This window comes from Leptonychotes weddellii, chromosome 10 (genome assembly GCF_054177405.1).
Source record: "Leptonychotes weddellii isolate Sample4059 chromosome 10, ASM5417740v2, whole genome shotgun sequence".
NCBI classification, from domain to species: Eukaryota; Metazoa; Chordata; class Mammalia; order Carnivora; family Phocidae; genus Leptonychotes; species Leptonychotes weddellii.
In genome coordinates, this window is record NC_138378.1 from 58,310,389 (window position 1) to 58,334,833 (window position 24,445).

Genomic DNA, 24,445 nt, shown 5'->3' on the forward strand with positions numbered 1-24,445 from the left:
TCCCAGCCTCCTGGGATCAAGCCCCGCATCGGGCTCCTTGCTCAGCGGGGAAGCCTGCTTCTCCCTCTCCCACTCCCCCTGCTTGTGTTCCCTCTCTCGCGGTCTCTCTCTCTGTCAAAAAATAAATAAAAATCTTAAAAAAAAAAAAAAAGAATGAAAGTGGATAGGGGCACCTGGGTGACTCAGTTGGTTAAGTGTCTGATTCTTGGTTTCATCTCAGGTCAAGGTCTCAGGGTCGTAAGATTGAGCTACCAGTAGGGCTCCATGCCCAGTGTGGAGTCTGCTTGAGGTTCTCTCGCCCTCTGTCCCTCCACCTCATGTGCATGTACACTCTCTCTCTCAAATAAATAAATAAGTTTCTTTAAAAAAATGAATGAGGGGCACCTGGGTGGCTCAGTCAGTTAAACGGCTGCCTTCGGCTCTAGTCATGATCCCAGGGTCCCTGGATGGAGCCCTGCATCGGGCTCCCTGCTCAGCAGGGAGCCTGCTTCTCCCTCTCGTGCTCCCCCTGCTTGTGCTCGTGCTCTCTCTCTCTGTCAAATAAATAAATAAAATCTTTTTTAAAAAATGAATGAAAGTGGATATAAATTTGCCTTTGGCCACATTCTCTTAGTTTTCATATAACTGTTTATATGAAATTTATTTATTTACTAGATTTATGAATATATTTATTTACTAGATAATCTATCATTGTAGTTTGGATATCTTTTTAATCTAAGAGTATTATAAATTTCCAAGTGGTCAGAATTTTGTTGTTGTTGGGATTGTTAATTTTTTTTTTGCACTGGAGTCTTAAAATTGTGAACTTTAAGAGGGAATTTATTTTTCCTCCTGGCCTAATCAATGTAGTTTTTTCCATTAATATTTGGAAAGTATATTCTACAAGAATTCATTAATTACATCAGTTTTTCTCATAAGTGTTCCACAGAACACTAAATTCCTCAAATACTACCTGGGAGAAGGAGGTTCTGTGTCAGATAACTTTAGGAAACCATATAAAACAAGTATAATGATAGCAAGACTATTTAGATCCCTTAACCTGCTGGTATGTAGTGTGACCTTCTAAGAAGGAGGGAATTATCTCATAGCCTGGCCTTCTTCCCTGCATGTTAGATAATATTAGTGAGGTTTTTCATATATCTTGTCCACTTACCTTCCTATAAGCTGTTCCTTCATATTGAGGGAACTATGGATCACACAAGCCCTTCTTTCAGGCACCTCCCATTTGAAATTCAGCAGGCACTTTTGTTAATGGTTTCTCTGGTTTCTAGTAATCATAAAAATTCCATAATTTTTAGATTCTATTGATTATTTCAATGGAATCTGGGTTTGTGTGCTCATTGCCATATTACCTAAAAGTCACTCAAATTTAACTTAATCATCTTGAGGGAAGGGCTGATTCTTCCTTCCTCTCTGTTATCTTTTACAGGAGTCTTTTTCATACCTCAGTTGTTGATTTACCACTCTTTGAGACTTTTCCTGTGCTTTTTATGAAACCATTTGCTTTTTTTTTTTTTTTTAAAGACTGTACTTATTCGTATATAGAGAGAGCGGGGGCGTGAGCACAGGGAGGGGCAGAGGGAAAGGGAGAGAATCTCAAGCTGACTTGTGCTGAGTGCGGAGCCTAGTGCCGGACTCAATCCACAACCCTGACATCACACCCAAGCTGAAATCAAGAGTTGGTTGCTTAACTGACTGTACCACCCAAGAGCCCCTGAAATCATTTGCTTTTTAAATTTAAACTTGCTTTAAATGAGAACTTAAGTATTACTGTTAATGCCATTAAAAAATAAAAATTTTTTGCTGCATCACCTGATCTCATACTGCTTACCACTTTTGGGGAAATGATGCTGCATAGAAAGCTTAATTTTTCCTTTTCTTCCTGGTTTTTCTGTAACAGTAACAATAATGGCTTATATTTGTTACATCTTACCATATGGAGGACCACATTGTACAGCCCTCTATGCTGTTCACTGTTCATCTTGGGGTTGTACCATTCTCAGAGACTATGAAGTGATTGTCATGTCCTGTGGCCCTATGTGCCAGGCAACATGCAGAGTACTTTATGCATAATTTAATCCACATAACAGCCCTATGAGATAGGTAGTGTTATCATCCCTACCTTCCAAATGAAGGAATAATGGCCTGGAGAGATAGAGGTTGGTTAATTTTCCTAAGATCACACAACAGGTAAATGGCAGTGCTGGAGCTAAGAACCCAGGCAGCCTGCTCCCAGGGCTTTTGACCATACAATGCACTTAAAGCAAGCTTAATTCAACCTTTGCATTGTACTCAAAAGCATACTGTAGGATTTTTTTTCCCCCCACACACATTGGTGAAAACATTCAGGCACTGATTGTGTATGTCTTAAAGTTGCACATTAATAATTCTTGTGTATTTTATTTTAGGTCAATGGAAAAGGTTCCTTATGGTGTGTTGATCCAGAATATAAACCCAACCTTATGCAGGCACTGAAGAAGCAACCTTTTTCCTCAGCATTAACATTTTACACCCCTCCTGCATCTCCACAAAGGTACAGAATCTTCCATATAAGTGTCAATGGTGACATAAGATTTCGTTGTATGACATGGAAAAACCTAACAAAGTTGTAAGGTTTGGGGTTTTTTTTTATTGCATAGAGAATAACTTATGGATAAGACATTAGCCTAAGGCATTTTTACTTATAGTCAACTTGTGTTATTAGGAAACAGGATATTTGATAGGTGAGAACATAAATTCTGGAAAATACAGTCACTCCTGAGTATAAGTAAACCCTACAGAACGTTATAATAATGATTTCAGGTACAAAAGGTTTAAATTATTTTAATTGCCTGCAGTACTAATGCAGACTAAAGACATGGGAAATTAAAAGTATATTTAAGCTTTTTAAAATAAGATGCTTAACAGTTTGTCATTGTAACATTTTTATGGATATATTTATATCTTTTTCTATTTTAAGTTTAGTTTTCTTTCACAACACATTTAATATTTGAAAATTATGCTCACAGTCTCAAGTTTTAAAATGTCTGACAAGTAAAATAATGCTTTGACTTTTTTATTTGTTTTGTTTCTGCTGGTAAATATAATTGTAATGTATTTCCTTGGCTCTTGTTTTCAAACTCAGTGACTCTTATTGATCTTACAGCTTTCCCATTTTAAGTCAAAGCTGAAAATGACACCTCAAATCTGATTTTGTTTCTGTTTCCTAAAGAAGCCTTCAGAATTTTTTTTTTTAAATTCTATTATGTACATTTGTTTGAATTGAAAATGCCAGATTTTGTTGAGATACTTTTGAGGGTGGCCTTATCATGGCTAATTTGTTTTTTAGAAAATTTTAAAAGCTTTTTAATAAAATGCTAGATGGAGAATTTCAAACATACACAAAAGGAGGGAGAAAACTATAATGAACTCTTCAGCTGCAACAATTATCAATATTTCCATACAATGTTTAATTTCTTAAATTATTATTAAATAACTTCAAGTGGAGTGGTTGTAGCTGAAATACAATAAAAAATTAGTAAGGCTAAAGTTGAAATTAGTAATATATATCTTCTCACTGAGATTTTAAGCTTGTTTACTAGTAGATTGGAAGGATTATTGTCACAAGAACGATTGAGTGGTTTATCTTTATTAAATGAAACCTAGAAAAGTTATCAGAGTTTATATCCTCATTGTTTGGGACTTGGTATCTTTATCAGTTAATGTTGGTGCTTATGAGGTATCCTAGTTTAAAAAAAAAACAATTTAGAAACTAATGGTAAGTTCTGTTTATGGTCATTTATGTGTTTTATTTAGCTATGCTTTTTTTAAATTAAAGATTAAATGAGAGAATTGACACTGTTGTATACCATTAGATATGCACTTCACTGTGCCTTTGATAGATTGCATTTTCATGATTTTATCTTTTAGCTTTATCATATGTTAAATAAAAATGATTTTGTGGTTTAAAAACAGATAAATGACAGCATAAAGATAATTTTTCACTTTAAAACATTACCTTAATATTTTTAGAAACATTTTTTCTTTTTCATTGTTTGGCAAATGATGGTTCCATCCAATAGATCTTTGTGTAGCCTTTTCATGTCATTATTGGTAAGTTGAGAAAAAGAATGAAATATAGTATATGTAAAACTATGAATGAGAAATAGACTTACAATTTAGTTAGCAAAACAGATTTTTTTATGGTATCACAAATTCCAAAGAACAGAAGTAGTGTGTCCCAAAAATGATTTAGTTTTTGGAATTTAAAAAAAAAAAGAAGCCAAAACTGGGATGTCTGGCTGGCTCAGTCAGAAGAGCATGTGACTCTTGATCTTGGGGTTGTAAATTCAAGCCCCATGCTGGGTGTAGAGATTGCTTAAAAATAAGATCTTTAAAAAAAAAAAAAAAACAGAACTCCTAATCTCTTTATGACTGTAGCAAGTTTAATTTGACATTAATATTTCTTAACAAAATCAGGAACTTATCTGTTTTGCATCATTACCATACAGTTCTCTTCACACATTTGTTTCGATAAACGCTTTCATTTCTGTGGTAACACCTATATGAATATCATATCAAATTTAAGCATCCAATACAAAACCAAATAGTAACTATTATGTATTGTCTATTGTTACAGGCATTTTAAATGCATTATTATTATTCATCACAGCAGCCCTATGTGGGAGGTTTAATTATTCCTATTTTACAGATGAAGAAACTAAGAAATTAATTATTTTGCCTAAGATCGTCCAAATAGTTGTGATTTAATCTTGGATCTAATGCTCTTTCTGCTTTGGCAGACTCTTCTAAACTGAATAGTATTAGCAAAGAAAACAAGGTAAAAATAGTTTGTGTTTTTTATTGTATAAATTAGTTGTATTTGTGACTAAGTTCTATAAAAAGTGAAATGAAGGTTTTTATAAGCATATTTATCTTATCTTTATTTTTCAGTGGCTCTTTATCACCTCATTTCTTAAGCTCTGTACTCAAGCAGAACCAGGTGCGAACCCTTAAAGGTATGTGTGTAAGAACATTACTTTAAATCATAACAGCTCAGGTCAAATATCAGGATTTTTTGTTTATTTAATTTTTTTCTGATTATAAAAGTATTACATGTTCATTGTAGAAGATGTGGAAAATAAAAACATTTCTAAAAAGAAACTAAATTTTAAGAAACAAAACTGATGGGGTGCCTGGGTGGCTCAGTTGGTTAAGCGGCTGCCTTCGGCTCAGGTCATGATCCCAGGGTCCTGGGATCAACCCCCACGTCGAGCTCCCTGCTCAGTGGAGAGTCTGCTTCTCCCTCTCCCTCTGCCTGCCTCTCTGCCTACTTGTGCTATCTCTCTGTCAAATAAATATATAAAATCTTTAAAAAAAAAAAAAAAAGAAAACTGATGAACATAGGGGAAGGGAGGGAAAAATAAAATAGGATAAAGAGAGCAGACAAACCCTAAATGACTCCTAGCTATAGAGAACAAACTGAGGGTTGCTGGAGGGGAGGTTAGTTGGGGGTTGGGGAAATGGAGTGATGGGTATTAAAGAGGGCACTTGATATGATGAGCACTGGGTGTTAAATGTAAGTGATGTATCACTAAATTCTAACCTGAAATTAATGATACACTGTATGTTAACTAACTTGAATTTAAATAAAACAAAAAAAAAGAAACTAAAACTTACTCTTTATTATCGTCAACATTTTGTTTTAATTACTTTGGTTCTTTTTACTCCTTATACACGAGTAGATATGTCTGCATGCATACACACACACACACTTTTTCTCCAAATGTTAGGCTCATACTGTGTATACTGTTGTATATCCCTTTTTTTTTTCATTTCCTCTTACGTGTATTTCTCCTTGAAAATAGGAAAATATTTCTTAGTAATACTATCAGTATAGAGTTCGCTTTTCAAGTCTTAGACTAGAATAGAGATTGGCAAACTAGGCCTTGGGACATATCTGGCCTGCCATGTGTTTTTACATGGCCTGTGAGTTTATATTTATAAATAGTTGAAAAATTAATAAAAAAAATATTTCAAGGCATGTGAAAATTCACTATAAGAACAGAGTTAAGTAGTTGCAACAGAGATCTCTGTATTGTATCCTTGGTTATGCCTCTTCTCTGGCAAAACCTAAAATATTTATTGACCCTCTTCAGAGGAAGTTTGGATTAGAATATAGTTTAGAATATTTCTTTTATAGGTTAAGTGTAAAGAACTTTAAGAAGACAGCAAGTTAACTTTCAGAATTCTGTAGATGACTTTTCTAAAGTACATAAAAATTCTGAATTAGTAGTTTTTGCCCCCTACTCATAGTTAATATTATAAATTAGTGATGTATTACCATGAGGTTTTCTAGCATTGTCACTTTCAGGCCTAGAAACATTTCTGTGACTTTTAAAAACAGAAATCCGCAGACCAGAAGTCTTTTCTGTGTATCAGACACATTTTGGCTCTTTGAAACTACACTAAGCCAAGCCTAGGAAGCAGTGTGATGATGGTCTGTAAAAATGAGAGAGGGAAAGGGTGTGAAAAGCTGAAGAGAATTCTGCGAAGAAGTTAAGAGGATTGAGGGTATGTTCAGATAATGTTCTGGCTTAACATAATGCAAGTATCCATTTTCTCCTTCCTGCATGGGTAGATGTGGTTTCTCTTTACATTTAGGCATTGCAGAAACTGCATATTTTTATTATCTCAATAAGTTCTGACCTTTAGTCTTTCAAGCTCAGTTCATATACAGATTTTGAGAACATTTTCTTTGTGAATTCTGGGTTTATTTAGAATCTCTTCTTGCTCTTATTCCATTCTATCCTAATTCTGCTGCTTCTTTTGGGGAGCAGACACTTGCACAATTTTCTCCTGCTAGTTTTATTTTTTTTTTAAGATTTTATTTATTTATTTGAGAGAGAGTGAGCAAGCTGCAGGGGGTGGGGCAGAGGGAGAGGGAGAAGCCAACTCCCTGAAGAGCAGGGAGCATGACACGGGGCTTGATCCTGGGACTTCAGGATCAAGATCTGAGCCAAAGGCAGATGCTTAACTGACTTAGCCACCCAAGCACCCCTCTCCTAGTTTTAGCCGCAATTTTTCATAACTAGAGCATAGCACTTCTCCTTCATCTAATGACTTAGACATATGGTGCATCATCTCTCCAGTGCTGCTAATAGCTTACTTCCCTCCTTCTCTGTACTGGTGAGTCTTAGGCTTGATGGCAAGGGGCCTTGGAGTTCCAGGTTAAAACAAATGCAGGCCTGGGGCGGCTGGGTGGCTCAGTCGTTAAGCGTCTGCCTTTGGCTCAGGTCATGATCCCAGGGTCCTGGGATTGAGCCCCGCATCGGGCTGCCCCCTCAGCGGGAGCCTGCTTCTCCCTCTCCCACTCCCCCGCTTGTGTTCCCTCTCTTGCTGTGTCTCTCTCTGTCAAATAAATAAATAAAATCTTTAAAAAAAACCCAAAAAACAAATGCAGGCCTGTCCTGGAATAGAATATACAGTTCTTACGAGTTTTAGAGGAAAACATAAGACCATACAAAAACTTAAGAAAATTTATATTTAAATCAGGTTGCTTTAGGGCCTATTGATAGATTTACGAGGAAATTTGCTTTTTCTTCTCTCGATATTATTTCTAGAGAAAAGTTTGAAAAAAACACAGCACTAAATGGACTAAACAATCAACTGTTTATTCTACAAGTAATTGTTGAATTCCCACATGGTGCCAAGTAATGTATGGGTGCTTTGGGATATGCAGAGATGAAAGAGACCAAGGCCCTGCTCTCAAAAACTGTACAGTTTAATTGAAGAAGGTTGAGAAGATTATGCAGAGTACATTGGGGAAAAAGGAAGTAAGTGGCAAAGTAAGCTTAGAGGTAGATCAGAAAAGGCCCCTTAGAAAAGAAAGTGGTGCTTGAACTGGACCTCAGAAGTTGGGGAAATACTTGACCTTGTTGGAGGGTATCTGCTAGGAACTGCAGGCCAGTGAGTATGGCTGAAGCCTAGGATTATAGAAGAGGATTCGGCAGCCTTGGTCCAGTAGCTGTAGATGTGGTCATTTAGCATGGGCAAGCCAAATGAAGAAGTTTAAGCGAGCATTAACCAAATCAAGAAGAACTTATTTAGTGTAATGAGTTTGAACTCCTATAATTATAACATTAGCATTGGGTTCCTTACTACGGTGCTTTAAGTGCATTATCTCATTTAATCCTTACAAGTCTTTGAGGTATTCTTACCTAATAAGGAAACTGAAGTTTGGAGAGATTAAGTAACTTTCTCATGGCCACATCACTAGTAAAAGGCATACAAGGAACTCAGAAACTCTGATTTCAGAACCTGCACTCCTACTAAGTATGAGGCATTGAGGGAGCTGCTGAAGGGCTTTAAAGAATGAGGCAACATTGTCTGTTCTGTGTTTTATTAAGGTCCCTTAGGTGTCATTGAGTTCCAGTATTAGAATCCAGTATTAGATTCATCTATCACTTCACAGAATCATCTTTACTAATCATTGTAATAGAGCTACCTTCAAACACATAAGAGCAATAGGAGAACTTACTTAGGCGGAGAAACTCCAGAAATAGTCACTATCACCCAAAGTGGGTGCAGCAGTTTTAAAGTATAGTTGTCTCTCTTGCTCACCTTACAATGACTAATTTTCTGTGCCAATATATATGTTACAGTATTGTATAACAGAGGGCAGGAGGCACAGGAATCTCATACTGAGATAGCAAAACAAAATCTTTTTTGTCAGTATTTTGGTTTGGTGTGGATTTAGAATAAATTCATCTGCTTAAGAAATATTTATTGAACATACTTGTGTGCTAGGCACAAGGATACATCAGTGAACAAAATGACAAAAATGGAACTCACATTCTAGTTACTGAATTACAGTATTTATACTGAAGCACTAGTATACTACAAGCAAATATAAATGTTAGACAGTTAATGATGATGTTAGGGGCTAAGTGCAAATCTAGGTTCAAATTTAAGATTCCAAATTAGCATAATTTGTATCTTAATAGAAATTAAACTAAACCAGTGGTCCAAACAGCTTAAACTATTGGCAGTGTATCAAAATTGCTCTCCTCTATTAAAGAATCACAAGAGACAGCTTCTCTGTTTGGATGCTCTGTAAATGTGTATGTTAGCTTTGATAGATGTAATAAGTCCTTATAGTTATTACTGAGCTTATAACAATTTAAATTCTGCCTCTATGGTTCTCATATCATTCCTTAAGCAAATGGATTGAAAATCAGATAACAGAAATGTGTCAGTTTGTGTCATAACCCTCAGTTTCACATAGCTGAACCTAGTGTCTTAGGGTTTTTTTCTCAATTATTGTTAGTAATTTCCCAGCATCAGGGCTAAGGAAATATAAACCAGGACATACAAATTAACACTTATGACAGAAATTTATTTGAATCAATTATTAAATCAGTAGCATGTTTTGAACTCCAGTCAGAACTATGAAGGAAAAAAAGAGACATAATATGACTTTGAACTAAGTGGGTTTTTTAAATCACTATTTGGGTGGATCTCATGACTCTTAATGACAAATGAATTTCAACTAGAAGTGAATTATTTGCTTAAACTAAATAGTGTCAGAGAAAATATATACAAAAGACCCAAATTTTTATTCTTTATGAACTGGATATGGTGGTAACCTAGCTAATAGTATGTTTTTAAAAACACAGAGCTACATTTTAAATAGCTAAGGTATTATCAGTGAAAAAATAACATGAAGTGTCATCAATTGTGACAATAAACAAGTAAGTCTTCAGTTTAATTTTAATACTAAAACAGATGGGGTACTCTAAATAAAAATTGTAAAGTCTACACAGAGAGTTTTTGTTGTATTTGTTCTAAGAAGTTCAAGATTGTACCTTGGTCAAATGATCGATAATAAGGTATTCTTGATTACTGAGTGTTTGGGGTCATTTCTCTTGCAGTTAGACATTTTTCTAGAGCTAATTGGCAAGGTATGGGAAGCATACTTAAAATGTTTGAAACCAAACAAATTACATATAGATAAAATTCTTTTGCAGGGAGGCTTTCGGTTTCATAAAGTTAATTTCATGTGGGAGAGTTCAAATTAATTTGGTTATAATAAATCTATACAAGAAATAAATGTGTTTAAGGTACACTTTTCCTGTCCTTCTACTGTTACAAAAATAGTATCTAATTTTATCATTTTAAATATTTGGAAACTAAGAAGAGAAGTGGTGTTCATGCAGCTTTCTTATGTTGTCAGGATAAGCCTCACCAATTTTCTTTAGTTTTAGGTATTGTTTTTAAGAAATATGACTCCTTGAATTCTAATGAAAGTTTACTATAGGAAGTTAAGCTAGAGATACACTAACTTTTTTGATAAGATTTTATAGGTACTTCATTTATAAGATTATAAATTTTCTGAAATTTTTTCCTAATTATGCTTTTCAGTGTTAGATTCTCCCTCACCATCACCTCCTTTTTTTTTTTTTTAATGAAATTGGAAACAAGGTAGACCTTTTTTTATTAAAAGAAAAATTATTTCATGGAACAGGAAACTCTCTGTCAGGGCTTTTGCATAATGCCAATCAAGATTTGCCCTGCACAGGGCCACTTGGCTGAGGCAGTGAGTGGGGTCTGAAATTCAGCCCACGCTCCAGTCTTCAAGCTGTGTGCCTTCGTACAGGGAAGCATTCACCTGGAGGCAGACTTGCTTTTTTTCAGTTCACACAGAGATACAATATGGGCTAGAGTCTGAATCTTTTCTTCTTCAAAGACATGTTAGAATACTGAACTCTATCAAATTATAGTCAGGTCTCATTCTAAAAGACTAGAATTGGAGAGATCTTTTCTTGCTTATGACATGAGAAACACTGATTCATACTCTTTTTACTTACTGTTCTTTCTGCCTTGAAATACTTTTCCTTCGGATATCTTCTTTTTCTCATCTCCCTGAATCTTTGCTCAATGCTTGCTTCTTCTTGAAGCTTTCTCTAACCTCTGTATTTAAAGTGCGGTCACCCTTCCCAACACTCTCTATCCCCCTTTCCGCGTAGTTTCTCTCCCTCATGTTTGTCACCTTGTGACATACTGTGTTTTAATTATTCCTTTGTGTTCTGAGAGGTTAGGGGTTTTCCTGTTTTGTTTTTTGCTATATTCCCACAGCCTGGAATGATGTCTGACTCAAAACAGGATACTCGTTTTATTGAGTGAATAACAGAATAGAGAATTTCCAGTATATTCTGTAAATCCTGCAGAGTTTCCTACTTTAGTCATGGATACTTAGTGAATATTAATGATTGATGATTGATAGAGTACAAATTGAAGGCTTAGATTCTGGAAGTAGACTACTGAGAGGTTCAAGTTCCACCCCCCCCCCCAGTTTTTTTCATTTTTAAGATGGAAATACTAATAGCACCCACATCATAAAGTTGTGAGGATTAGATGAGTTAATAAATACTCAGAACATGCCAAGCCCATTGATACCCAACATTAGTAATTGGTGATAATTAGCTTAATCTAAGGAAAGGAGGGCAAAGAGGTCATATACTTTATTATTGACATATTTATTTAGGACCTACTATTGTTCCAGGCATTGTGGAACATAGGGGATAAGACAGGTTCCTACCTTAATTGGGAAGGCATTCATAGAGACTCTTGTTTCACAAGGTCACAGTTTATTGAAGGGGAAAGAGTTGTAGTATGATATGCTCTTTCATAACAACCATCTTCTGATTTACATACATCTGTTTGGTAAAGTCAGTAACTTTTTCTGTCTTCACAGAGTTTATGGTCAAGTTGGGGAGAAAACAAGTCAATATCTTTATGGCTTTATTATCTAAAATAACTTTATAATTAGGTATTACAAATAAAATGGAAAACGGGGTAATAATTTTCTGGCTTTGAGATAGAAATGGGAAGTTTCATATCTGAATCTTATTTTAAACATCCTTTGTAATCTAAAATTTCTAAATATATTCTAACTTTTCCTTCACATTAGATTATACCATATTACTTTTATTTAATTACAGTTATTCAGAATAATAGATCACCAAGATGGAGAAGAACTTCTAGCAGAAAGGTAGATATGAGAGCATAATGACTTTATCTGGAGTAGAACCTGCTGATTTTACCATCCTTTTAAAGCTCATTTTCCTTATGGAATATCCATAATTATGTTTGACCTCCTATGAAGGCTATAGTACTTGTGGGCTCATATATAATTATGATTAAAAACATTACTAATACTTTTGTGCCAGCAATAATTATTTATTTAGCATTTGTAAATTCACATGATCTAGACTGACCAAATACACATATTTTTAACTCCTGTAACTAGTATGTAATTAATGAAGTACTTCATAACTGCAGATATGCACAGATAAAGATATTTTTTAAATGCTAAAAAGGGTAGGGGCGCCTGAGTGGCTCAGTCGGTTGGGTGTCCAACTCTTGGTTTTGGCTCAGGTCCTGATTTCATGGGTCATGGGAGTCTGCTTCGATATTCACTCCCTCTGGCCCTCTCCCTGCTTGCGCTCTCTCCCTTTCTCTCTTTGTCTCTCTCATTTTCTCTCAAATAAATAAATCCTTTTCTTTTAAGGTAAAAATGCTAAGAAGTAATAATGCCTTAGTGTACATTTTTAGTTAATTACAGTTGACCCCTGAACAATGCGGGGGTTAGAGACCCCTGCCTCCTTCCCCTATGCAGTTAAAAAAATCCATGTATAACTTGATTCCCCAAAAACTTAACTACTAATAGTCTATTGTTGACTGGAAGCCTTAGTGATGACATACACAGTTGATGAACACATATTTTGTATGCTTTTGTATGCTTTATGAATAACATACTGTCTTCTTACAGTAAAGTAAGCTAGATATTAAGAAAATCATAAATTTTATTATCTACAGTACTTCTCAGTTCTCCTTATTTGATACTATCTACAAAACTGTTCATAATTTTAAGTGAACAAAAACAGATTGCAGAATAATATGTCTCATTTTGTTTAATGTGTGTGTGTATGTATTTAAGTAAAAGAATATACACCAACCCTTAACATTGGTTACCTTTGCAAATACTTATAATAGCCTCTCTTTTATAAAGAACATTAATATTGTTACTCTTTTCCTTTTTCAGAATCTGATATTGATGCTGCCACTGCAATGATGCTTTTAAATACTTCTCTAGAACAAGGCATTTTAGAATGTAAGCAATCATCCCATTCTTCCTAAAATACATTTTTGTGAGTGCTTTATCAAATGTAATTTAGAATGCAAAATATTTAAATATTATAGGCAAAATTGTTTTTTCCAACTAAGTTATGTTTTCTTTTGAATTACTTAGTTTCTATTTTATTATATTTCCATTAATATATGTGAGCAGTTATGAGATTGAAGTTAATACTGTGATAGATATTTTTACATGGACCAAGAAACAAAGAAATAATAACATGTATAGAAATTAAGGTTGAGAATTTAAAAGTAAAAATGAAAGCCATAAATAAGAAAATATAGGAAAATATATTTATAACCTTGGAATTGGAAAACCCTTCAGATACAAAGTGCAAAATCCATAAAAGAAAACATAGGTAAATTTAATTAAACATCAAAATTTTGTAGTTCTGACAATAAAAAATATATATAAGAAAAGTCACACAAGGAAAACACTGAGAACATTTTTTTACTATGTATATAACAAACAAATGGTTAATATTGAGTATATGTATATAAAAGGACGCTACAAGTAAGAAATAAGAAAAATGTTCAGAAAAGCCAAGAAAATACATGAATTAGGTGGGCTCAGGGAAGGAAATAAAGTGAACAATACACATTTGAAAAGATAGGCAACTTCTCTAGAAGACAGGGAAATGCAAAATGAAACAATATTGAGATACTACCTTTTTTTGTCCATGAGATTATGAAAAATTAAAATGATTGATAATATTAGGTGTTAATTGTGGGAACTGGATATTGTCATACACTGTAAGATGTAAATTAGTACAACCATTTTGGAACACAATTTGAAAATACAGCTACAAATGCAAAGCAAAACCACAGTGAGATCTCATGCCAGTCAGAATGTCTAGTATCAAAAAGACAAGAAATGACAAGTGTTGATGAGAATGTAGAGAAAAGGGAACCTACTGTTGGTGGGAATGTGAATTGGTGCAGCCACTGTGAAAAACAGTATGGAGGTTCCTCAAAAAACTAAAAATAGAAGTACCATACTATCCTGTAATTCCACCTCTGGATATTTACCTGAGGAAAATAAAAACACTTAATTCGAAAAGATACATGCACCCCTGTGTTTATTGCAGCATTATTTGCATAACCAAGATAGGGAAGCAAACAACCTCTGTCCATCAGTAGATGAGTGGATAAAGATGTGATATATATACACAATGGAATATTACTCCGCCATAAAAAAAGAATGAAATCTTGCCATTCTTGACAACATAAATGGACCTAGAGAGTTTTATGCTAAGTGAAATAAGCCAGAGAAAGACAAATTCCATATGATTTCACTCATATGGAATCTAAAAAACAACAAATGAACAAACAAAAAACAAATGGACACCTGGATGGCTCAGTCCATTAAGTGCCTGACTCTTGATTTTGGCTCAGGTCATGATCTCAGGGTCGTGAGATGGAGCCCTGAGATGAGGCTCCATGTTCAGTGCAGAGTGTGCTTGTCCCTCTCCCTCCCCATCTGCCCGTCTCCTCACTTGTTCTCTCTCTCTCAAATAAATAAAAATCTTAAAAAAAACAAAAAACAAAAAATGGGCACCTGGGTGGCTCAGTCAGTTAAGCATCTGCCTTTGGCTCAGGTCATGATCCCAGAGTCCTAGGGCCTGCTTCTCCCTCTGCCTGTCGCTCCCCGCACTCTCTCTGTTAAATAAATGAGTAGAATCTTAAAAAAAAAAAACAAACCAGACTTATAAATACAGAGAACAAACTGGTGGTTGCCAGGGGGAAGGAGGGTGGGGGGATGAGTGAAATAAGTAAAGGCAATTAAGAGGTTACAAATTTCCAGTTAAAAAATAAATCACAGGGGGTTAAAAAGTACAGCATAGGGAATATAGTCAATAATATTGTAATAACTATATGGTGACTACACAAGGTGAGCATTACATAATGTATATAGAATTATCAAATCGCTATGTTGTACTCCTAAAACTAATATAAGATTGTATGTAAACTATACTTCAGTTAAAAAAAAAAAAACAATTATAATTTGAAATGTATATATTCTTTTACTTAATAATTCTGTTTCTTGGTATTCTAGAATATTTGCATATGTGTAAGAAGAAGCGTCTAGAATGATTTTCATTGCAATATTATTCACAGTACTGAAAAATTGGGAAAACCTAAATATCAATAAGAAAATGGTTAGCTCAACAGTGGCACATTCCTATTGAAGCATTCTGTACGAACAGCTCAAAACAATTATATTTTTCATGGAAAGGTCAAGACATATCATTAAGTGATTTTAAAATATTTCAAGTTAATACCTACAGGATGATATGTGGTCTAAGTAAAAAAAGAAACAAGTGAACAAAAACCTACAGAACATTACTAACCCTAAAGCACTTACTACTCAGTAGTGATATAGTAGTTTAAATGGCCTTTTCTTGCAATCGAATGCATTTGACCTATTGATGGAAGTTTTCTTTTCCACAGGTGAGAAGCCTCTTCCTCTTAAAACAGCAATGCAAAAAAAGAGGAGTTATGGCAATGCATTTAATCATCCCAGTAGTGTGCGATTGCAAGAGAGTGATTCTTTGGCCACAAGCATTGATCCAAAAGAAGACCACAATTACAGTGCAAGCAGCATGGCAGCACAGCGCTGTGCGTCCAGGTCTAGTGTGTCTTCTCTGTCCTCTGTGGATGAGGCATATGAATTTATCCCAAAGAGCAGCCATGTGGGAAGTGATGGCAGTGAAGGATTTCACAGTGAAGAAGATACAGATGTTGATTATGAAGATGATCCTCTTGGAGACAGTGGCTATGCATCACAGGCTTGTGCAGATGCCTCTGAAAAAGGGCAGCCAGGCAAAAAGATGCGCAAACAGTTATGTCAAGAAATTGATGAGGAGCTCAAAGAGGCAGCTGGATCTCTGCTCCACCTTGCTGGAATCCGAACATGTCTGGGTTCCCTAATAAGTACTGCGAAGACACAAAATCAAAAGCAGCGGAAAAAATAGAAATACTTATTAGTGTGAAATTATTTTAAAGTGTGGCAATACTCTTCTACTTAATTCTTTACAAGGGATATCAAAGCCATAATGGACTTCTTTTGTTTTAGGGTGGGGGAGGGGTGCTAATTACTTGTTTATTTCACAACATGTTTGTTTTAATTTTTATTAAATAATTGCTGTTAGGATCATGCCCAACCATAGATACGCTGCCAAGTCCTAAAAGCATAATATTTGTGATAAGTGTGTCTAAGATTTGGAAATTTTTATATAAGAAAATCCACAGCCTGTGTCTTAAAACTTGTAGGAAAAATCTTTTATTCTGTTTATGTGTTAAAGTGTAAGAATTGGCAACTCTGTAACTTTTTTTCATTTTCTTTTCCAATCATTTGTAATTAACTGTAGTTGCTGATCCAGCTAAAAATGTTGCTGATGTCTTTCTCACATACTTCTCTCTGGACACATGCAATCCAGTAGAATGAGATTTGGATTTTTTTATTTTGTCTTAATTTTAGTTTTTAATTATTTTTCGCTGAAGCGTGGACAAAGTTGAATATAAATTGGAAAAGGTCCTTTTGCTAAGTGAAAGCTCCTTTTGGCTACATAGGCAGGAAGTATAACAAAGAGTTCTGAAATTTAGAAAAGGCAGTTTTGTGGTAAAATTTCTAATAAGAACACTCCCAATTCCTATTATAATATTATCTTTGAATTTTTTTTACTTCCCAGATGTTGCATAACATTTATTGGGGCCTTTTGTTCATTCCCAAAGTGCTTTGCAACCATTGTTTGAATTTTAGCCACTAGCTGTCTTTGTTGAGTAAAAATAACCCAGTGAGAGAGGATATAGCCATAAAGTATGTTATGGAGTTAACACTCATTTTGACACACTTTTTGCAATAAGAGAATCTTTTATTTGTTGTTAAATGGACTGCATTCTGGGAATTTTGTAGTAGGAATGGAGTGTGACCTAATATAGACATTTTGAATACTTACTACTTATGTCCTCTTAAATAAAGATAGATCATTTAGGAAAAAACTTCTGTCCAAGGTTTGTATGAATTAAGTTTGTATGTATTCCTAATTAAATTTAAAAGGATTTAACAAAACTGTAGAAACCAAGTACCTTCATGAGTTTGAAAATTCATATAAAATTAAATCTTATACAGTACACCCTTTGGGGGAGGCATTATAATACGTATGTGCCATTTATTCCATGCTAAAAGATTTTATATTGCTGTTCCAAAGGTGCATTGACTAAGGCATTTTAAGCATTTGAACAAATCTGCTCTATGAGACATTTTTTCATATCATTTTTATAGTTTGACTATATTAATTTAGAAAGAACACAGGATACATTAGTAAAACTAAACTTATTATATATTTTTTTTTTACAGTGATAGAAGCAACTTTCCAAAAGTTCAGTCTTATCTCTTGGTGCATTCTGTTTTATAACAATGACCTTGTTTTCATTTTTCTGATAATTTCTATGTACATATACATACATACATAGGCTCATGATTTTGGTTGGTTACTTTCAGCTGTTTCTATGACTAAAGCATTTTCTTGGATTTTTTTTTAAGAGGTATTTTTATTTTAACTTGTAAATTTTATTTGGGCAAAACTGTTGAATGAGAAGCATAATGAAAACATCTTTTTCAATTGGCAAAACTTTAAGCCAGAGCCAGGGATAACAACATTAATATTATCTGTCCCGTTTCCATGTTAATTGTAATTGAACTTGGATAGCCACATTAATAGAATCAGTGCTGTTGAAATACAGTAATTTTTAAATTTGTTGATAATGAAAAATAGTTTTTAAGTATGCAGGATGAGGTATTTGGGATTGTTTTTTTTCTTCTTCATTTTTGTCACCTCTGCTACAGAAAATGGCTAATCCAAGTTAACACCTTTTACATGGACAGTGACTATAACACACCAAAAAATGCTTATACCACAGTATAAATAGTATACAGATTATAAAAATCATTTCAATAACAGTATCTTAAAGCTCTTTATGGTGGCCCTCTGGATAGACCTTAGTAACAGTGTGTTTCAGTGACCTGGTTCCAGTTTATTTTGTTCTACTGAAATTCTGTACCACAGATGTTCTCTCTGGTTCCTGTCCATTAGATAATTACTCTTTGTAAGCAGAGGAGGATGATTTAAGATAAGGAGGGGGAGAGTTGTTCCCCCTTTAAGAGGGATCTTCAAAATTATTTTGGCTTAATATAAATAACAATAATTCTTTAAACTTAATATTCTCTCCCTCTTCAAATTTAAAAGTTTAAATGCATCACTAGCAAAGACAATGAATGCTTTCATACTAAAAGCTAATGGGAAGAAGTCATATGGTATTTTACACTTAATATACAGAATTCAGTGCATCACTTTTTCCATTTGCTGATTTACTGAGGCAGTTGTTTTCAAGGGGAAGTACTTTTTTAATTATGATTCCCCCATTATTACTTTCATAGATATTATGATCCCATTCGTCAGGTGTGTTGAGATAAATAACCACCCAATTAAGGAAAGTCATTTCAAGTCCTATGGACTGGAAATTGTATTTCTGATAATATATTAATAAGAAATTATACTGTAATAGAAACAGTTTGGCAATTCCAGAGAGGTTATATATGTTCCAGCATATTTTAAGACTGTGATTTAAGCTAACATAATTTGCCTTACATCAATATAAATTGTTACAACCGATTCTAGTTTACAATAGATTTCTAGTGAAGTTTTGAGTCAGCACAATTAATCTTCATCTTTCCCATCCCAAATAGAATCAGTGTTTCTTGAATATAGATTTTTGAAATTTATTTGTGCAATATATTACTAGATTCATTAATATTTTATTTTACCTTTCAAATTCAGAGAAAGAAAACATTACTTGTATTCATGGAAAAGCTAATTATTGGTGGATTGCCTCCTTTTTTCCACCTTTGAGCCTTTCCTTTCCTCCCTATAGCCAGCATGACTTCTCTTAACTTAGATTCCCCTGTATATAGTAAGGCTTAGAATATATATATATATATTTTTTGCTACTTTCTGAGGCATTATGTAAAAGGTTCATATTAGGTGGTCAGTTAAATATATGTAAGCACGAATTCAAAGGTAGAGAAAGTGTTGAGGGAATGTGTGTGTCTTCGTAGACCAGGAGGCTTTTCCTAGCAGTTTAATCAACAGATGTGAATAATTCACAAAGCTGTAAAGACTTTTGTCTTAAATACTTACAGTAACTTAACAACCATTTGTGAAGACCACACATTTAATTAAAGGCTTTCTGGTTTACATATACTTTACAGTTGTTTTTTTTTTGTTGTTAGTTTGAAATGTGTAAGCTTTGATTTAAAGTTTACTTCACTATATTAATGATGTACTCAAAGTATTTATTGAAAGACAAAGTAGAGTATTTTAATGTTATACCTGCCATTTTTTCTTAAAGCACATTTATTTCTGCATCTAACTGCCATTGCCATTGTTGTACATTTCTTATTAAACTAAGTGCTTAATTTTAAGTATTATGTTGTCATCATATAGTGTATAAAAATGTATAATTGCCAATTCACTGTAACTACTATTTATTTTTAAATGAAAGTGTAAGAATGCTTTCTGATTCAAGAAATTTGAGTTATTAAACTGGTTTCCTTATCCTCTTTTCTAATGTAGCATAAAAATTGCCCTGAGTTTGAGTTATAACTGCCAGTAGATGACCAGTCACAAGTGAACCACTTCTCAGTTGCCAGTCTTTGTTCATATTAAAAGCAGCCTAACAGATATTTAGTTTTTGTATCTAATCTCTGATGATTAAAGTGTTTATAAAGTTTATTTTTACCAAAGAAATGCAATTCATTATGATAAAGTATTGCAGAATAAACCTTGTTTTATAACATTGGTGTACTTTCTCTGTCCTTTTGGGGTGGGTAGTGTAGATGTAAGTGGCTCATACTTACACATACACATGCCCTTTCCCTTTTGGTGTTACAAAGTTGAAGTCATACAAATGAAAAATAAAGTTTCAATTTCAGAATTTTTAAAAGTCAAAAGTATTGTTTTTCCTGGTTTTTACAAGCCATTTTAATCATTTTGAAAGCTAAAATAGTGTTAATTACATTATTCTCTTCCTGAAGATGAACTTCTTTTCCTGTGCATATATATATATGGGATATTTTGAAATGTAAGAAAAATTGAGCAGATTATGAAATTAAGATTATTTCTAAATATAGTAGTTGTTACTTCAACAATTCCCAGTAGTACCATGTGTTTAAAAATTGGGGCATCCATTATAAAATGAAATAATCTACAACCAATATCTTAATTTTATTTTATTTTTTTAATTTTTTTAAAGATTTAATTTATTTGACAAAGAGAGATAGTGAGAGCAGGAGCACAAGCAGTGGGAGAGGGAGAAGCAGGGAGCCCGATGCGGGGCTCGATCCCAGGACCCCAGGATCATGACCTGAGCCGAAGGCAGACGCTTAACGACTGAGCCACCCAGGCGCCCCCCAATATCTTAATTTTAATCCCCCCACCCCCCACTTCCCTTTGAAATTCTGTGCCGGTAATTTAAATGGTATTAGCTATGTAGAGTTGTTTTTTTAAAAGGAGTCAAATGAGACAGCCATATTGATTTAAACTACCACGTTCTCTAAGCCCTAACTCCTTCCAAAGCACCTTTTTGATAGACAGAATTTTACCAAACATAGGTATTTGCAACTCATGTATTTATTCCTTAAGAGTTTTATTCTCGGGCGCCTGGGTGGCTCAGTTGGTTAAGCGACTGCCTTCGGCTCAGGTCATGATCCTGGAGTCCCAGGATCGAGTCCTGCATCAGGCTCCCTGCTCAGCAGGGAGTCTGCTTCTCCCTCTGACCCTCCCCCCTTCTCATGTGCTCTCTCTCTCTCAAATAAATAAATAAAATCTTAAAAAAAAATTTTATTCTCACTATTGCATTCATCTAGCTCATACTAGTTCTGAAGGGGGAAGAAATATATACCATTTTTAGAGAAATAACTTACTAAAATATGGGTTAAAACATTTAGTCTTTCCCTCAAGAATTTCGGGACATGCTAATTTGCTAGCTGTTTTTTTTTAACCAGAAATAAAGCTTGCAAAAATTTAAACTGTTGAAAATCTTTAAGAATGAAAACAATTATTAATCTTAGTGTTACTATGTTTCATGAAAAAAAAATTTTTTTTTAAAGATTTTATTTATTTGACAGAGAGAGACACAGCGAGAGAGGGAACACAAGCAGGGGGAATGGGAGAGGGAGAAGCAGGCTTCCCGCGGAGCAGGGAGCCCGATGCGGGGCTCGATCCCAGGACCCCGGGATCATGACCTGAGCCGAAGGCAGACGCTTAACGACTGAGCCACCCAGGCGTTCCCTCATGAAATCTTAAATAGAGAACTGTTAGAAGCTGTCAGCTGCAAATTGAAATAGCCATGTGTTACACATGTGTTTGATAGTTGTGTTCCAAAAGTTTGTTTACAAACGCATTCTTGGAGGAGGCATTTTTCAGTGAACTCAAGGCAAGTTAGGAAGCCTTATTTACCTCATAATGTAGTGGATAAACAACCCCTTTTTAACTAAAAGTGATTCTTACACAAAATTTTTGTATAAATGGATTTACTTCCATTATAGATTTTCCTCAACTTTGAGATTTTGGTTCAAGTAAATACTTAGAAATCAATCTTGTGGGGAAAATTTAATAAAAGCAGAAACTAGCAATTGGACAGAAAGGAGACATTGTAGAGAATATTAACGTAGGGGAGATTTTAGAACCCAAGAGTTCTTTTTTTTTTTAAGATTTTATTTATTTTTGGAGGGGGGGGGCATGGTGCTCCATGCAGGGCTCCAGGCAGGGCTTGATTCCAGGACCCCAAGACTATGGACCTGAGCTGAAACCAAGAGTTGGTCAGCTCAACCAACTGAGCCACCCAGGCGCCTCTAATGGCTGAGGATTCTTTTTTTAAGGTTTTTTTCTTCGATTTTATTAATTTGAAAGAGGGAGTGCCCGGTAGGGGAGCTGGGCAGAGGGAGAGAAAAGCCGACTCCACGCTGAAAGCAGCACAATGCGAGACTCCATCCCACAACCCTGAGATCATGACCTGAGCCAAAACCAAGAGTCCAACGCTTAACCGACTGAGCCACACAGGCACCCCAATGGTCGAGAATTCTTAAATGGAGACTGCAGCCATATAAAGTACTCTGCAGTGTAACTAAATTTATATGGTGATCTTGTATATCAGGAAAGGAATTGAGAAAAAATTCCACACCCTTGGTAAACTGAGCATTTTTTCAATCAGGTATTTCAGTGCCTAATCCCAAGCATTGAGCTTTAATTGTTGGATATACAATATGCACTAAGAAGTAAAAATAGACAATCTCTCTCCAAAAAAATGTAAATGCAATTATGAATTGTGATGATTGCCATGAAAGTAAGGGATAGGGAGCTATGAAAACATTTAATCTAGGGTTTAGGGGAGGCTACCATGAAGAATGTGATTTAAGCTGAGATCTAGAAGAAACAGGTATTGGAACTGAAAGCATAGTTTATTGTTCTGGGCAAGGGCAACAGCAATCACTGAGATCCTGGGATAGAAGAGAACAGGAGATTTTTGGTGAACTAAAAGGCTAATAGTGTGGCCACAAAGGAAAAGAGCTGGCGCCAGGTCCTGCAAAGCCATGTAAAAGATTTGGGCTTCTAAGAACCTTAGGGAAACTATTGAGGGTGTAGGCATTTAAGAAATCACCCTGATATGTTGACTTGCAGCCATAATTGAGTGACAGGACCAAACTTAAGCTCCTCTGTAAACAACCAGAAAACTGGACAGTATATGAAAAAAAAAAGTATGAAACATTTTTTGACAAGATCAGTTAGAGTGATATACCTCTAGCCAGATTAATTAATGGGAAAAAAGGAGGACCCAAATTAGCAAAATCAGAAATGAAATGAGACATAAGGACAGATCCTATAGATATTAAAAGGACAACAAAACTTTATTAAGAACTTAATGCCAATAAATTCAACAATTTAGATGAAATTAACAAATTTCTTTTTTTAAGATTTTTTATTTATTTATTTGAGAGAGAGAGAGCGTGAGAGGGGGTAGGGTCAGAGGGAGAAGCAGACTCCCTGCCGAGCAAGGAGCCTGATGCGGGACTCGATTCTGGGACTCCAGGATCATGACCTGAGCCAAAGGCAGTCGCTTAACCAACTGAGCCACCCAGGCGCCCTAAATTAACAAATTTCTTAAAAGATATTGTAAATTACCAAACTTAAATCAAGAAGAAATAGAAATCTAAATAATCGTGTACTTATTTGTAATTGAGTTAATAATTATTAGTAATTAAAACTACAACAAGATGCAACAGCAAAAGCACAACCAATGAAAGAAAAAATTGGTAAGTTGGACTTCACTAAAATTAAAAACTTAGGTTCTGTGATCACGTTATTGTCAAGAAAATGGAAAGACAAGCTACAGCTTGGGGGAAAATATTTGCAAAGCACATAATAATAAAGAACTGGTATCAAAAATACATAAAAAGCTCTTAAAAATCAACAATAAGAAAACAACACAATTTAAAAATGAGAAAAATATCTGGACACTTCACCAAAGAAGATAAACAGATGGCAAATAAACATATGCAAAGACAGTTCAACATCATGTCATTAGGGAAATTAAAACATTAAGATATCACCACACACCTATTAAAATGGCTAAAGTGCAAAACACTGACAAGAGCGTGGAGTAACAGGAACTCATTCATTTCTTCTGGGAATGCAAGATACTGCCACTTTGGAAGAAAGGTTGGTGGCTTCCTACAAAATAAACATACTCTTACTGTATGATCCAGCAGTTATGCTCCATGGCATTTCCCCAAATGAGTTCCCCAATTTCCCCTGCACACAATTCTTTTTTTTTTTTTTTAAGATTTTATTTATTTATTTGAGAGAGAGAGAGCGAAAGAGAGAGTGCACAAGCAGGGGGGAGAGGGAGAAGCAGGCTTCCTGCTGAGCTGGGAGCCCAACATGGGGCTTGATCCCAGGACCCTGGGACCATGACCTGAGTTGAAGGCAGATGCTTAACCAACTGAGCCACCCAGGCGCCCCCCTGCACACAACTCTTATAGAAGCTTTATTCATGGGGCGCCTGGGTAGTTTAGTTGGTTAAGCATCCAACTTGATTTCAGCACAGGTCATGATCTCAGGGTTGTGAGATCGAGCCCCACATCAGGATCCATTCTTGGCGGGGAGTCTGCTTCTCTCTCTCTGTCTCTCCCTCTGCCCCTCCCCCAACT

General features: G+C 35.0%; 1 protein-coding gene across 2 annotated transcripts in view; it reads left to right on the forward strand.

The window, feature by feature from the left end:
- FOXN2 (forkhead box N2) overlaps window positions 1–20,188 on the forward strand; it is a 63,501-nt gene extending 43,313 nt beyond the window's left edge. For both annotated transcript variants that reach the window (XM_031040666.2, XM_006744738.3), the window contains exons 3-6: window positions 2,409–2,533; window positions 4,933–4,997; window positions 13,085–13,153; window positions 15,628–20,188. In XM_031040666.2, coding sequence (XP_030896526.1) covers window positions 2,409–2,533; window positions 4,933–4,997; window positions 13,085–13,153; window positions 15,628–16,151 — 783 coding nt within the window. In that variant the 3' untranslated portion in view covers window positions 16,152–20,188. The remainder of the gene's footprint in view (window positions 1–2,408; window positions 2,534–4,932; window positions 4,998–13,084; window positions 13,154–15,627) is intronic.
- Window positions 20,189–24,445: the final 4,257 nt, after the last annotated feature.